This window comes from Musa acuminata, chromosome BXJ2-10 (assembly GCF_036884655.1).
Source record: "Musa acuminata AAA Group cultivar baxijiao chromosome BXJ2-10, Cavendish_Baxijiao_AAA, whole genome shotgun sequence".
Classification (NCBI taxonomy): Eukaryota; Viridiplantae; Streptophyta; class Magnoliopsida; order Zingiberales; family Musaceae; genus Musa; species Musa acuminata.
The window spans coordinates 35,656,569-35,672,302 of NC_088347.1; the positions used below are offsets into that span (position 1 = coordinate 35,656,569).

The 15,734-nt window shown below is 41.3% G+C and overlaps 3 protein-coding genes across 3 annotated transcripts; all 3 read right to left on the minus strand.

The window, feature by feature from the left end:
* Window positions 1-1,238: 1,238 nt before the first annotated feature.
* On the minus strand, window positions 1,239-4,136 carry LOC135625913 (WRKY transcription factor 72A-like). The gene is made up of 4 exons (XM_065131050.1): window positions 3,922-4,136; window positions 2,386-2,910; window positions 2,181-2,294; window positions 1,239-2,109 (listed from the first exon to the last, which is right to left on the minus strand). Exons 1-4 carry the CDS (start codon window positions 3,994-3,996, stop codon window positions 1,378-1,380), a joined length of 1,446 nt encoding a protein of 481 aa, XP_064987122.1. The 5' UTR covers window positions 3,997-4,136; the 3' UTR covers window positions 1,239-1,377.
* Window positions 4,137-7,353: 3,217 nt separating this feature from the next.
* Window positions 7,354-11,645, minus strand: LOC135625431 (probable LRR receptor-like serine/threonine-protein kinase At3g47570). The gene is made up of 2 exons (XM_065130242.1): window positions 8,806-11,645; window positions 7,354-7,867 (listed from the first exon to the last, which is right to left on the minus strand). Exons 1-2 carry the CDS (start codon window positions 11,573-11,575, stop codon window positions 7,482-7,484), a joined length of 3,156 nt encoding a protein of 1,051 aa, XP_064986314.1. The 5' UTR covers window positions 11,576-11,645; the 3' UTR covers window positions 7,354-7,481.
* Window positions 11,646-13,340: 1,695 nt separating this feature from the next.
* Window positions 13,341-15,112, minus strand: LOC135625433 (pectate lyase-like). The gene is made up of 5 exons (XM_065130245.1): window positions 14,970-15,112; window positions 14,212-14,869; window positions 14,038-14,141; window positions 13,811-13,949; window positions 13,341-13,731 (listed from the first exon to the last, which is right to left on the minus strand). Exons 1-5 carry the CDS (start codon window positions 15,047-15,049, stop codon window positions 13,510-13,512), a joined length of 1,203 nt encoding a protein of 400 aa, XP_064986317.1. The 5' UTR covers window positions 15,050-15,112; the 3' UTR covers window positions 13,341-13,509.
* Window positions 15,113-15,734: the final 622 nt, after the last annotated feature.

The following is a 15,734-nucleotide window of genomic DNA, read 5'->3' on the forward strand; positions in this document are numbered from 1 at the left end:
AAGCTCCTGCATAATCACTATTAGTGAAATCAAATAATTTACAATTAAAATTATGAGAATACCAAATACCATAATTTGTAGTTTCAGCAATATAACATATAATTCTTTTAATAGCTCCGAGATGATGTTTGCTTGAGCTATGTATAAATCTAGATACTACACCAATAGAGAATGCAATATATAGTCGAGTATGAGTTAGATAAATCAAACCTCCAACCAAACTTCTATAGTGTATTACGTTTATCAGACTTGTACCATCTTTAAGTTTCAATTTCTCATTTACATTCATGGGTGTTACTGCAACTTTACAATTAATCATGTTAGATTTTTTTAGTAGATCCATTGCATACTTTTTTTGTGAAATAAAAATTTCATCTGATCCTTGCTTCACTTCCAACCCAAGACAATAGTGCAGTAGACCTAGATTTGACATTTCAAAACTATTCATCATGCATTTTTTAAATTCTGCTACAGAAGAGTTATATGAACCCATATATATAATATCGTCAATATAGAAGCAAACAATTAGAATATTATGTTCACCTTCATTTTTTAATAAAGAGTAGGTTCACTGCTCCTTTTAAATCTATTTTGAATAAAATAATAATAAATATTATGTTCAATAAAGAGTAACATGCTCTCGGAACTTGTTTAAACCCATAAAAGGCTTTTCTTAGCTTATACATATTTTCTTCATTATTTTAACCAAAAAACCTTAAGTAACAAAAACCTATTCGTGTAAATCTTTATTTAAAAACGCAGATTTCATATCAAATTGATAAACATGCCAACTCAAGTGAGCTGACGAAAAAAGTTCTCACGATTTCAAATCAAACCGGAGAAAAAGTATCAGAGCCTTATGCTTTTGGATACTTCCATTTGCATTAAACTTTGTTTTGAACATCCATTTTAACCTAATAACTTTATTTTCTTTCGGTAGATCCATTAGCTCCCAAGTTTTATAGGATCTAAAATAAACAAACCATAAATTTCTGTTAGTGATCTGAAATTTTTCGGAGGGGTTTTATCCGAGGAATCAGAATTTGAACAGGTTGACAATGAACTTATTAGAATCTGCGGAGTGTCTAGTTTTAGAGGAATCTGCATATCCATTCTTTATTAAGTCCCAAAGATCTTGAAACTTGAATAGTGTCTTCATCTTGATACTCCAAAATTTATAGTATTTGCCCGAGAAGATTGACAAGAACACTTACAAGATATTTTCAAGTGCACACACTCTTTATATACCTTATTTCATGAACTATGGTCCTATTTATAGGACCTAGTGGTAACTATTCATATCACTATGTCACCTATGATTGAGGTAGTTATTGAAACTACCCTATAACTACTAGATCATGATAATTATCTAGATAACTATAAATCAAATCTCACAGTTGGAACGATTTTCCGCTTCAGCTTCATGCCATGGGTTACATCCTCTTTCCCGTTTCGGCTTCTGTGGTCTCCGACGTACGACGTTACGGCCGCTGCTACCGCCGACTGGAAGTTGGGATCCGACGTGATAGCCTTCGCGATCGTGTCCGCCAGTGGATGCTGGTTTAGAGCAGGAGCTGTAGTCGCGTCAATGGCCTTCTGTAGGATCGACTGACAGAACGAGTCCTGAGATGGCCTATCGTGATATGCACGAAACTCATGGCTCAAGTACCCGTTGCTCCATGATGCTGGTACGGTGGAGGACTCCGAGGATGGGAAGTTGAACCTCGTGGAGGAGTACCACGGGAATCTGCCGAGCTGACTGAGTTGGGATGTGGATGACGGTGGTGCAGTGAGATCCAGCGTGATGGTGGAATAGGAAGAAGCTGGCGAGGGTGAAGGAATTGGGAGATAGGAAGATTGTTGTCTCGCACTCAAAGTGCTCCCCAGCAGGCCAAAGTTCAGGCCACTCAGGCTCGTGATTGCGGCGGAGGAGGACGACAGTGATCCAATGGCTTCCTCCATGCCCTGTTCGGAGGCCGATGAGCCCGACAGGTGCATGCTTGCGGCGGCGGCGGCGGCGGCGGCGGTGGCTGACATCGGAAGAGGATGGTTATGGGTGCCCTGGTAGGTGGTGATCAAGATCGACATGTCCTCTGCACATCTTTGCACCTGAAACATGATACGAACATAAAGATGGAGAATGACGTCGACAAATTAACGGTGAAGGAAGAAATCGTCACCTGCTTCCTCACTGGGCATCCCATTGCAACTGTGCATCGGTAGTATGCTCGTGGACAGGGATTCCCTTTCGCAATTTTCTGCCCATACTTCCGCCACTGGCATCCATCAATCATCTGCAATAAACCCAACTTGTTGATATCAACATCACGATCACGTAGGAACTCCAATCGTTGATTTGACATTAATCTTGTAGAGAATGCACACCGTTGGGGCATCGCATCTTGCTCTGACAGTCACACGAGCTTTCTTCACCGGGAGCTGCTGCGGGACCTCATCATCACCAGTTCCGAGACTCATCAGTATCTCGGTCGGTGGCCGTGGCTCCCCTGGCTCTTCTTCCTTGGCTTCTTCGGAGCTACTGTTCGAGCAGAGGTTTGACTCGTGCTCATTGGGACTCCTCTTTCTGGTTCCTTCAAATCTGCAGCCCAGTCCGAGAGTGAGACCTTTTCCATCTTCTTCTCTTTCTTTCTTTGTGCTGATCACGTCTTCCTTCTTTTGCCCAGTTGAACTGGTTCCAAGGCTCAGTGAGACGAGTTCATCAGGTTCTTCCACGTCGCTGGGATTGGTGGTCTCGAGAGGCCTTTTAGATTGCTCTTGCTGAACTATATCGAAGTACTGCTTTTGGAGATGCTGGTATTCTTTGATAATGTGAGCTAATATCGTCTTCAATCTATCATTCTCTTCCCTCACTTCATCCATTTCCGTTTTAGTATTTTTTAGTTGCTCCTCCTATGAATACCAAATAAAAATTACAACCTTAATGAAAGAGGTTTCATTGTGATTCTGCAGAATATATCCAAGTCTGGAAAAGCTATTTATTAACCAAAAAATAATTTCATTCATGCATATTAGTTGCACCCTCTAAGTGGATCTAAGGAGATGTCGATGAAAGTTATATATTTAGTTAAACTTAGATTATTTAATTTTTTTATTTATAATTTTTATTAAAAAAAATTGTCTCACTAACATTAATCATTTCATCTCTTTTGAATATTACGTCCGAAGGTCTCGTATGTATATATTTATATCGTTACGGAATTGAAGAAAACAAACAAATCAATAAAGAAAAAGAAAAAGAACCAAAGAAAACATAATTAGGTTTACACCATCAAACCATTATTAGAAGCAGCTGTGATCTTTATACTGGAAGCTGAAGACTGATAACATGACTATCTAAGTAGATACAGATTTGCATACTACTGCCAACTTGAGATTCTAAAAGGCCTTTGGAATCCCAATCATTTAAGTTCTCTTTAACAAGATCAAAAGCTAAATCAGGTTGCGAGGCTGCTGAAGAACATCAAGAAATCAGGTAGGTAGTTTATCTTTTTCCTAGATCTTGGAGCAAGGAATGGACACTCATAATCTTTAACAAAGCAAACAAAGAGAGCTGGTCTTCTCTTCTCGAATTATAACATGAAATCGCAGAGATAAGAGAGGACAGAATAGTTCTGTAATCACTGAAAACTGAAAGATCCATGCCTATGGTTTGGAGAAGATGACTTGGTGAAGAGTGTTTAGGATCGCAGAGAATTCAACGAATGAACAGTTCGATTTCACTGTCCGGAGATGCACTAATTTGTCAGGAATTTGTAATCATATGTGGGCTAAAGGGACTTGACATGGCTAATCTTCCACGAATCATGCATGAAGAGGAAATAGCTTCCTGTGCTTTGTTCATCCCTAGTGAAATCGATGAAACAAGAAGAAAGGTTTTGAGAGCGGAAGAAGAAGCCAAACCTTTCCAACTTCTACGCTCCGTTCATCGGCGGCACATACCTCCTCTTTAACAGCAGCTCCTTTGAACGCCAGCATGGCCGAGCAATCTCCTCCGCCTCTATCTCGCACTCCTTTTCTCTCCTTATAAAGAGAAGCTTCCTGTCGTTGACTGGAACCGAGAGCTTCTCTAACAGGCCATACGTCTCACGATGTCAACAGCTCCAAAGATCACAGAGACAAACAAAACGAGGGAAGAAGAAGAAGAAGAAATAGAAGGGGTTTCAACGTTCGCGACATGCATGCGCATGCATGTCGTAAGCTTTTAGCTCATCAGAGAACTCTCCTCAAAGCCGCAGTCCGCAGACCCGTTTGAAGTTTCTCCGAGTAGGTGAAGCTTCTTCACACCCTCCTCCGTCGGTCAACTGTCGGCGCCGTCGTCCACCAATCATTCACGGAAGTTTGCTCATGGCGGATGGGACATATACAATAAACCATTCTCTCTCTCTCTCTCTCTACAATTCTTGACTTGTCCTCTGCAAGCAAACCTATAATAAGAGTATGAAAGAGGATTTATCTCCACAAAAAAAACACAGAAAAAGAGCCCAGAAATGTCCTCTCATCCCAACCTTTCCATGGACGGTCTAATTACATTGCGCCAAATCAAAATTTGGGTTTGATGAGCTCCACAAATGATCAGACCACTAAAATAATAGCAAGAGGAAGACTTCACTTCCAGTGATGAGACAGCCGAAGACTGGGAAGGTGCATGGATCGGTCAACTAATGAGGTGGATCTGCATCAATTAGCTGTACCAAAAGACTTGAGATTCCAACTACTGTTCCCAGTTAGCCTACCTATCAATGTTCGAGTTGGAACTGTTAGAACATTTTAATCAGTCTAAATCCTTTCTTAACTCATCCAAACATGTGTTCCAATAGTTCTTGGAATCACATGCTCACTTGCTTTCTGGTCTGCATCACAGCTTAGAGTTGACTGATCTATTCATTGTATCACTATGACATATGAAATCATGGATGTCATCAAGAGTGTTCATTGAATTCAGACATATATATACACCCAAGAAGTCTACTGTATGTCATTGGTTGATGCCATCATCCATTTCAGGTCAACAAAACACAACCACTCTATTATTTGATTGTGACACTTCAAAATGCCTCATTTTTATAAGCAAAATCATGGCTTATAATTAATTTCCTGGTTGCAAGAAGAATTATCAAATGGCAATGAGGCCAAAATCTAGTTGTCAATGCTTGGTCTAATAATGAGATAAAGATATTGACTGCAACTGAGATTGACAATACCTACCCACTTGACAGCTCTTAGCAAGCTTGTTTAGGATTAAAGCATTCAAATATGTCCTTCTTAATTGAATAATGAGTGTTGCAAGAATAATGAGATTGATAAATATTTTATGATTCCTGAGACAAAAAAAACTTATAATAATCTCTTTATGATGTCAAGAGAGACTGCTCTCTATAGTTTATAAAATGGATAAAAAAAATAATTTTGTTACTATTTATGTGAGAGGATATATAATTTGTACATAATTTAATGATTTTATAATTAATATGATTTATTTTTCTCGGAGGATATAAATGAGAGTTACGTTAAATCTTGCAAATATTACATTAATATTTTAATATATTTATTTGATTATTAATCTCCGAACATTCTTTTTTCTTTTTGTGTGTAAAATCATTTAAATCCGACTTAATCATTTAATCGTCGTCCGGCAGAATGTCCAGAAGGAGAATGCGAACTCCGCCTTCGGATGCTTCATCTACTTCTTGAATCGTGGCTGGCCGTCCAAACCCTAAACCGACTCCTGTGACTCCGGCGATGTCTCACACAGTTCCACCTTCTGGCGTCAGTCCATGGTCACCCAAAATCGGAGAAGACCCCTCCTAAATGGTCCTTAGCGGTCTCGAGGTGCCCAATCTGTTCTTATAGCAGTTGCTGGGTCCATGAAGTCTGACACCCCAGCCTCCTCTTTGAGAATTGTACTCTCGCTGATAGAATGCTGCGATTCGAAGTGCCTGCATCAGATTATGGATCACACAGATCCATAATCGGGATCGCTCATTGGCTCAGTCCATCAGAGGTGTGTCTTTCCCACTCGCCTATCCTGGAGCTTGCTGCAATAAAGTACTCAGGTGGGTTACAATTGGAGCCTTGAGCAATCTCTGCATTTGGACCCTTCTTAGAGTCCACATCTTTGTCCTTTGTTCAGAGAGATGCAGCCTATAAGAATGTCCTTGCCGCATTAAATTATACAATTACTCGTGTCATCGATGTTCTCAACTCTATGGCTGCACATGGCGAAGATAGAAATCTTATTGAGGAATTCAAGCATGTTGAATTTGTCCCAATGTGGAATTTGCTGAAGCACAAGCTGGAGCAGGTGGATTCTGCCAACTTATTGAGGTCATCAGATCATGTTCTCTTTGTAATTCACATTTTAGTTTTTGAGGCATCAGAACAGTTGGAGGCTTCGCTACTTTGTTTTAAGGACCCTCTGTTCCTCGTGGCATCAGTTTCAAAGTCAGGAGTATTTCTATTTGATTTCTTCCATGTCAGTTTTGATGGTAGCTTTAGCAGGAAATGGGGAGCTCAAGGACACATCTCAGTCGTTTTGCTTCTTAGCAACAACTGCAACAATGACGACGATGAGAATTTGTAATACCCCAACTACCTTTTCCTTTTTGCCAGAATTAAATTCCAATTCCAAATGTAGCTTTATGTTGAGCAACATGCGGAAACAAGTCATGCTTGATATGATCTTTGGCCTTGTTGCTAGATGATCTACTTTCTTTTAGGTCACTAGTTAGATGAATTCTATAGTCACTTGCATTTTTCTCGATCATGGCATTCTGTATTTTTCTCTTTAAACTTCGTACTAGATTTGATATTGAATCTTGCTTTTTAACTTTTAGCATCTTTGGCTTGAGTTGTTGCTTATAGTTTCAGGTAGTTTTGAATCTTTATGTCAATTTTGGTTTTAGTATGAAAGTGTCAGTTAACTTAGATGGCAAAGATCTTGACAGAATATTGCAAGGTCCTATGCCCGAATCCTGCTTTTGTCACTTACCCTTTATCAAAAAGAAAAAAAAAAGAACTTTTGGTTTAGTAGTACACACTACACATAACTAGAAATTACTTTGTGCTGCATAACGGAGTGTAAGTGTGGAACCAATAGAGTTTTGTAATTGGAAAAGAGATCATATATGCTGATTCACTATTTTGTACTATTTATAACCAGAGATTTTTATTTAATCAGATTTTTTTGTGTACGATGCTTTGGTAAAGTCTGACCTGATCCCATGAAAATTTGATATTGATTAAACCCATTGTTGATAAGTAAATGTGGAGGCTGATTATGGTCACTTAACAGTAGAGACCATTATAAGGTGTTCTAGAAATTAAATTTGACTTGTTCCTTGACTACTCTATAAAATTACATAAAATTTATTTTCAGGTACTTTGCTGGATAAAGGCAGATGTATAATAGTATGGTTGCTCCTTTGCAAGGAGGTCACAATGTATTTTGGCATATTACTAAGTCAAGATGTATATTCTGCTATACATTCATCCCTCACTGCACACAGTTGCTTGATGACATCATTCGTTTTCATCCGTTCTCTTGGTAGATCCCTTGAACATGAAATCGCAAGTCCAATTATGGAAACTAGATACTTCTGAAATTGTGTTGCATTGGTTGAGCAATTGGAAGGCTCAGTGTCTTCTCCATTTTCTCTTCGGAAATGCAAATGTGGGTCTATGATTTCCATTACACCTTCAGGAAAAGCCATCTCAACATATTTATGAAGCCCATATCCCTCGTTAAATATCTCATCAGTTGGTATCCTTCCTGTAAACATCTCCAGTAGAAGAATTCCAAAGCTATATATATCTCCTTCAACGGAAACTTGGCTACCAATTCCATACTCTGTACATGTATGAGCAGAGAATACTAGGGTCATACATGGTCATATTGATATATATGGAAGACAATATGCCATCTTACCAATGAATAAAAATGCATCTATTATAGGTTTACCAAAATGACACTCAATTAAGTTTTCCTTTCTTTTACTGATTCATCTTATTAAGCTCTTACAATTGGAAGCTATTTGGTGCAGGATGAGGCTTAAAGCTGCAGAGTTAGATATGTAGCTGATGAAAATTTATTAAGCACAAGAAAAGAATAAAAAGATGGTATAAGGAAAATCAACTTAGCGGATGTGGTTTCTTCTGATATTCATCATTATTAACGACAATTCAAAAGGTGCAAACATAAACTCATCTTACCAAGATTTTTAGTGGTAAAATAGTCTTCTTTGTCGAGAACATTTTAGAAAATTTTCACTTTGAAAAGTGATTAATTTCAAAAGTTCCTCTCAGATATAAGAGTACACTAAATATCTTTCTAAATCAACAAATCAGCAAATTATCATAAATAAGTTTTCGGATGTATGAAGTAAACTTTCCTGCCTTAGTTTTTTCCATATAGCCTTGACAAAGCATTTGTAAATACATTTTTGGTTTCATGGAGAAGCACAACTTAGTTCCAAACAATGATGAGACATTCTTATGTAAATTCCTAAGATGGCAACATAAAGTATTCAGCTTTATATTATCTTTTCTAACTTAAATCGATCATTTTGGCTACTCGCTAGAGAACTGAACTATCTAGTTAATAAATGCATTGCAGAAGTGTTCTGCCAGCTTTATCTTCTAGACTACTGCAAATATGAAAAGGGAAAAAAGTTCAGTGTCATTGCAACTACAACCATGTCAACCTCATGGATCATCTTGTTACTATATTCATGTTAATGCAATCATTTGCTTGTGAGTTTGGAAATGAATACTAAAAGGAATACATACCTGGAGCAACATACCCAACTGTCCCTATAATTCTGCTTGAGCTATTTGGCTTTCTTGATGATGCAGATTGTGATCTCGAAAGAAAGCAGGATAACCCAAAGTCCCCCACATGAGCACACATGTCATTGTCAAGAAGAACATTGCTCGGCTTTAGATCACAGTGGACAATTGGATTCGTGCCGCCATGATGGAGATAATCTAGAGCTGAAGCAATATCGATGCAAATGTTCAGCCTCTGAATAAAATTCAAGCTTCCTTCTGCTCTGCGTCCTCTGCCCTCACTGTGCAACCACTCATCCAAACTCCCATTGGGCATGAATTCAAAAACTAGTGCCTTGAAATCATTACCATTGAAATCCATACTGGAGCATGCAGTTATGATCTTTACAAGATTGCGATGTCGGATGTTTCTCAAGACTTCACATTCAGCCATGAAGCTCCTTGAAGCTCCCTTTTGTTGGAGGTTGAGTACCTTCACAGCAACAACCTTCTCTTCTTCATCCAGAGTTCCCTTGTACACAGAACCAAAGCTTCCAACACCCATTAAATTAGCTTGTGAGAACCCATCAGTTGCTTTAAACAGCTCAGAGTAAGAATATTGTGGATACTTTTTTAAGAAGGAGGCATCAGATGAGGATTTTCTGCTTGATATTTGTTGATAGCGGCGGGCAATAAGAAAGCAAATCAGCGCAAGTAGACATAAAGTTCCGCTGGCAACTGAGATAATAATTGTACGTCGTAGTGTTCTATTTCTCCTGCTTGGGGCCTTGATTGGGCATGCTTGCAAATGCAATCCTGGGTTACCCCCACAAAGCTTATTGTTTCCTTCAAGTGAAACAGCAGTCATATTACTGAAAATTCCTCCTGCAGGTACTTCACCCTCAAAGTTGTTGAAAGAAAGATTCAGAAGCAGCAAATATGATAGTGTCTCCAAAAACTTGGGAATGTTCCCTGACAAGTTGTTACGTGAAAAATCTAACTCTTGTACACCTTTTAAGCTGCTTAGAGACGGAGGAACAGTTCCTTCAAAGTCGTTACCTCCCATATATACGTACATGAGGAGCTGACACTCTCCAAGAGTACTTGGAATACTACCAGATAATTTGTTTTCAGAGACATCAAGAAGTTGAAGATTCTTGAAGCTGCCTACTTCGGCTGGCAGGGAACCAAACAGGGTGTTGCTGGACACAGCAAAATATCTGGAGATGGAGGAGAGGCTGACAACTTCTTTGGGTATGGTACCAGTGAGCCTATTAAAAGAAAGATCCAATAGTTCCAGATTTTTCAAGTTCCCAAAGCTTTCAGGAATTGTCCCGTCCAGCTGACATCCATCTAGAGTTAATCTATTTAAGAGGGTAAGATTGCCCAAGGAGAATGGAATTTGCCCAGAAAGCTTATTTTGATGCAGACTCAGGACATGCAATCTCTGAAGCTTACCAATAATGGCTGGAATAGGGCCTGTGAGTTGGTTCTCTTCTAAGTAAAGAGAAGTTAAGCCAACAAGGTTCCCAATCCCATCAGGAATGTTTCCAGATATTTGATTTCTGTTCATTGAGAGTTTCTGGAGAGTTGTAGAAAGGTTGGAAACAGAGATAGGAAATCTGCCTTGGAGCCTATTCCCATACAAGTCTAATATCTCTAATTTGGTGCAGTTGGTCAGAGATCTGAGGAAACTCCACCCATTAGCTTCTCCATCTTCAACATGATTTGCAGCCAGGAGTAGCTCAACTAGGTCCTGTAGTGCTCCCAAGTTGGAAGGTACAGGTCCTGTGAATCTATTCCCTGCTAGTTGAATTCTCACTAAGCTAGAGGCATTGGACAGTGATACTGGTAGGGGTCCTTCAAATTGGTTTTCATACATGAAAAGGTACCGGAGCTTAGGGAAAGCATGGCCAATGTCTCGGGGAAGGGTTCCAGAGAGCTGGTTAATGGCCACATGGAAGTGCCAGATGGATGATAGATTATAGATGGAGGGAGGAATCACACCTGAGAGCTGATTGATACAGACTTGAAAGGATCCTAACCCTATAAGTTGACCAAGTGTTTCAGGAATGCTGCCCTCCAGATTATTATCAGCTAGATCAAATATCGATAGAGTTGTTAAGTTCCCCAGTGAGGGTGGGATGGTACCAGTGAGATTGTTAGTGCCCAGGATCAGCCTAACCAGCTTTGGAAGGGTGCTTAGTTCTATGGGAACAGTTCCGTGGAACTTATTAGCTCTCAAGCTTATTATCTGTAGCTCTGTGCAATTGCTAAGACCAGCTGGAATTTGGCCTTCAAGCTGGTTGGCACCTAAGCAGATGCATCGGAGCTTAGAGCATCTGGTGATGCTGTCAGGGATGTTACCTTCAAGAGAATTGTAGCTGAGGTTGAGGAACTGCAGTCGCGATAAGCGACCAAGATCTTGTGGTAGGGATCCATATAGCTTGTTATAAGCAAGGTGGAGCCTCCTGAGGAAGGTGAGGTTTGTGATGGAGGGGGATATAGTACCTGTCAGGTTCAGAGAGTCGAGATCTAGTGCTGCGACCCTGTCAGGGTGCAGCCGGCCACCACAAGAGATACCAGGCCACTTGCAGAAATTGCTGGTGCCATTCCACGAGGATAGGACTCCGGAAGGGTCAATGGCAATGGAAGCCTTAAAAGAGAGGAGAGCGAGGAGGTCGGTCTCATTCGATGTGGAAGCCGATGAACCCATGCATGGAAGGAAGAGGATACCATGCAGGAGAAGAAACAACGCAAGCTTTGGAGAAAAGACTACTGGAATCTCCATACTGAGAAAGGATGGGATGCTGTTTCTTCTGTCTGCTGCTCCAAACTAATAGGCAGCAGCGGGAGGGAGGTAACTGGCACAATACGTTGCATGGTGTGAAAAGGCTTGGAGCTGGCGGCAACGTCTTCTAGGTCCAGGTGAGGATGACGCCTTGCATTGTTCTTAATAGTATTGGGATAGTCTGTTTCAATCCATTATTCCACTATATTAAATCTTGATATTAATGAAACATGCATGGATATTAAATATTCTTTTCTGATCATTCTCTTCAGAGAAAAGATTGGCGCTGTTGTTGTGTGCTCTCCAAGGAAGGTTCTTAGTTATTTCATTGGATAATGGTATACCAATTTCAAACCTTGGTGATCCACATTCATGTAGTCTGCCTTCCTTGAACTTAGAAAAAGTTGAGTCAAAGCCATGAGGAAAGTAATCTCCACTAAACTAAGTGTAGTCAATGCCATGAAAGCGATTCCATGTCTCAAAAGTCAAGGCCTGACTCTAAGATAATCCTTTAAGTTGACTTGAGATCAGATAGCCATTGTTTCTTCTCATGTTCTCTCATTTGTGGAACGATAAAGTTTGGAGCTACCTGTTGAGGACTGCCTACGTGGTTGGTCTGAAATGGATAGGTTGCTCGATTTGTCAAAGCATTGCACTAGTAGTGAGATTGGAAGTCCACTTCGCTGTCAGACCAAATAAGTTTGTTTTTTTGGTGTTTCTGCCCAATACTCATTCAAGCTGGAACATTTGAAATCTGATAGGACAGGATTCTTTTTCTATGACCAACACTTGTTTGAACTAGTGGATTTGATATGGTAATCCCTTGACCATATATAAATGACATAACTATGATATTTCCTGTATTAAGATTGATAATTTGGTCATGAGTTTTATCTCTAACTTCATCTGAGATTTTCATAATCATTTGATTCTGTTGGTTCCTGTGAAGGGGTAATCTCGCATTGGCTCATTTGTTTAGATAGAGCTTTTGGTGATTCTATTTGGCTTAACTTGTTGTTATTATTATTATTATTATTATTATTGTTACTACTATTACTATTATTATTACTATTACTATTTATTTATTATTTATTTATTATTTATTTTTTTATTTTATAGAATTTGATACGGGTATTGGTCAACTTTGAGATTGTCGATATAATTTTTTTGGAGATTTCCTCTGGCATCACATCTTCTGCTATTATGTTGGAACTCGTTACTTGTTACTTGGAAGAAGGAAAATTTGTATTGGTCAACTTTAAGATAATCGATATATTCTTTTTTGGAGATTTCTTCTGGTACCACATCTGCTATTATGTTGGAACTCATTACTTGTTACTTGAAAAAAAGAAAAGAAAACCTGAGTAGAATTGGGTTAGACTATATGCATATGGAAGAAAAAAATAGCATCTTATTAATCGAATTGATGTGTTTGATCAAATAAATGTAGAAATCATCATCCGATTTTTTTTTTACTAATCATCTCTATGTATGAGATTTGCTCGTAATTTGCATATAATAATAGAAAGCATTGTCGGAATAGTATTGTGAATATATTTTGCGAGAGTATTACTTGTTATGTACTTTCTGCGGAGTGCAATTCACAATGTGTGTGTTCTTTGCTTGTTATTTGCATATAATGATAGAAAGCATTACCCGAATAGTATTGTGAATATATTTTGCGAGAATATTACTTCTTGTGTACAGTCTGCAGCGTGCAATTCACAACGTGTGTTCTGAGAATTCCATAATAATAATAATCACGGACCGATGACTGCTAGCCTTTATATATTTCATGCAATCAAATACATATATGATAGTTATGAATCTCTCAACTCCACTCCTTGCAGGCGTGTTCGTCTCCTCTCGACTCTCCCTTGAGCACATCCATAGATTTGTATTCTTCCAGTCGTCCTTCCCCCACCTCGTCCTCCTCAACATGGCCGGTTGGGAACACATTTGAGAGCACCGGAGAAGCGTGTGAGTCGTGTCACGAACGTCCCCGGCTTGGCCTTGATGAGATCCTTGTAGGATACATTCCCAAGTTTCCCAGCTCCTGACGGCACGAAGAACGCTCCATTCTTCAGCAGGTCACCCTCCGACCTCCATTGCCAGCTCTTCCATACTTCCTCCGGTGAGTACTCCCTCTTCGTCACCTGCAACACTCACATCGTGTGTTCCATCTTTCAGCAGTCGAGCATGGACGAGGAAACCAGTGCAGGTCACTAGTTTTACCTCCTTGGCGAACAGGGTCGGTGGCGCGATGAATCGGTTGCCTTGGCTGAGGATGGTAGGATGCTGGCTGCCGCCGATGGCGTACATCATCCAATGGGTGTAGTCGTTGTTAACGACGTGGACGAAACCCCACCGGCATCTGCGGAGAAGAAGGTACGTGAATGAATCAAGAGGAGGAGAGAAATGATGGAGCAGCGGGCGGCGGATGTGTGGTCTGGATCTGTAACCTTGGCATTCTCTGGACGAGGCCTTTCCCGAAGTGGTTGAAGGCGACTGTGATCTGCATCACCGCGTCTCCCGAGAACGCGTCGCTGGCACCGAAGAGCATCACCTGGACAGCACGGTGCGGTCTTTGTGAGAAATGGAGGATGCGGGTGTTGGGTGGGTGAGATTTGACGTACGTCGTTGTGCTGGGTGAAGTGGCCGTTGGAGATGGTGATGGCGGTGGAGCCTTGGATGGCATCGATGAGGCCGTCCATGCAGTTGGACATGGAGACGTGGTCGATCCAGACGTTGCTGGCGCCGAAGATGGAGATGCCGTCGCCGTCGCTCCGGGTGCGCAGGCCGTAGTGGTGCTCGGAGTCCCTGATCATGCCGCCGTTGCCGGCCTTGATGTCGTGGATGCGGAGGTTGTGGATGATGATGTTGTCGACGAACTGGATGGTGATGCCGGCGCCGTTCATGATCTGGACGTCCACGCCGCGGCCGTCGATGGTCTTGTTGCTGTTGACGATGAGCTCCTCGGTGAGGCGGATGACCATGTCGCGGGCGAAGACGATCCAAAGCGGCCTGTCTTGGATCACGCCGTAGCGGAGGGTGCCTTTCCGGGGGTTGACGAGGTCCAAGTCGGACGGGTCAGTGACGACGTAGAAGTCCCCGTTCTTTCCCCCGGTGACATGGCGGCCGAAGCCCTTGGCGCAGGTGGCCAGCCGCTTCCGGTGGTGAGCCCAGTTCTTCTGGCACCGCCAGCACCGGTCGATCGGGTTGGTCGCCATACACGGGCCGTCGTATCGTCTCTTGCCGCGAAGCCCCCTCCTCGTGTTGTTCTTCTCCAGATCCCTGCAGCCATGTCATCCGGTACAGGAGTACGACAGCAAATTCTCCTTGAAGAAGAAGAAGAAGAAGAAGAAGAAGAGCCAAGAGGCGGAGGAGGACGCACCTGAGCACCGCATCGTTGAAATGCTTGGTGACGGACTCGGGATTCGGGTTGTAGGCATTTTGAACGTTGGCACGAGCCATCGCCTCCTTCTTCTGCCAGTACTCGTCGAATTCGGCGATGTGGGCGTTACAGAAGGCAGCGGCCGCCATGAACAGGAGGGAGAAGAAGAAGAATCTGGGGCTGGACTCCATTGTGAACTCTTCTTCTTCTTCCCTCCTTGAAATATATATCCTACAAATCTATATATGTAAATATAAATATATATATATATTTGTATATATTCTTCTCAGTTGGTGGAGTAGCAGAATAAAGGAGGGGAGCGGAGTGACGGTGATCAGAAAGCCACGGCCATCGTCCTCTCGGCCTGTGGTGATGAGGGTTTGAGGAGTTGAATGGGATGGTTATATACGGCGGAGGAGAGAGGAGAGAGGAGAGAGGAGAGAATGAAGGGGAGCCACAGCCTTAACGTGGATGTCGTCTCCCGAGAGAGGAGGAGGAGCATGGACTTGTTTGGGTCAGTTTCGTGGGAGATGAGGAGGAGGAGGAGGAGGAGGAGGAGAGAGAGAGAGAGAGGGTAAATGATCGATGCTTCCTTAATGTACGGAATGGGATCGGAGTTTTCGAATCCCATACTGACTTGCTTGTTTTCGATGCAATAATAACAATTCATGTAGTAGTAACGAAACATTATATGATATAAACTCGAAAACATGGATTATAGTGGGGAATATTGGGATCATAAAAAGCTTAAATATTTTAAGTACT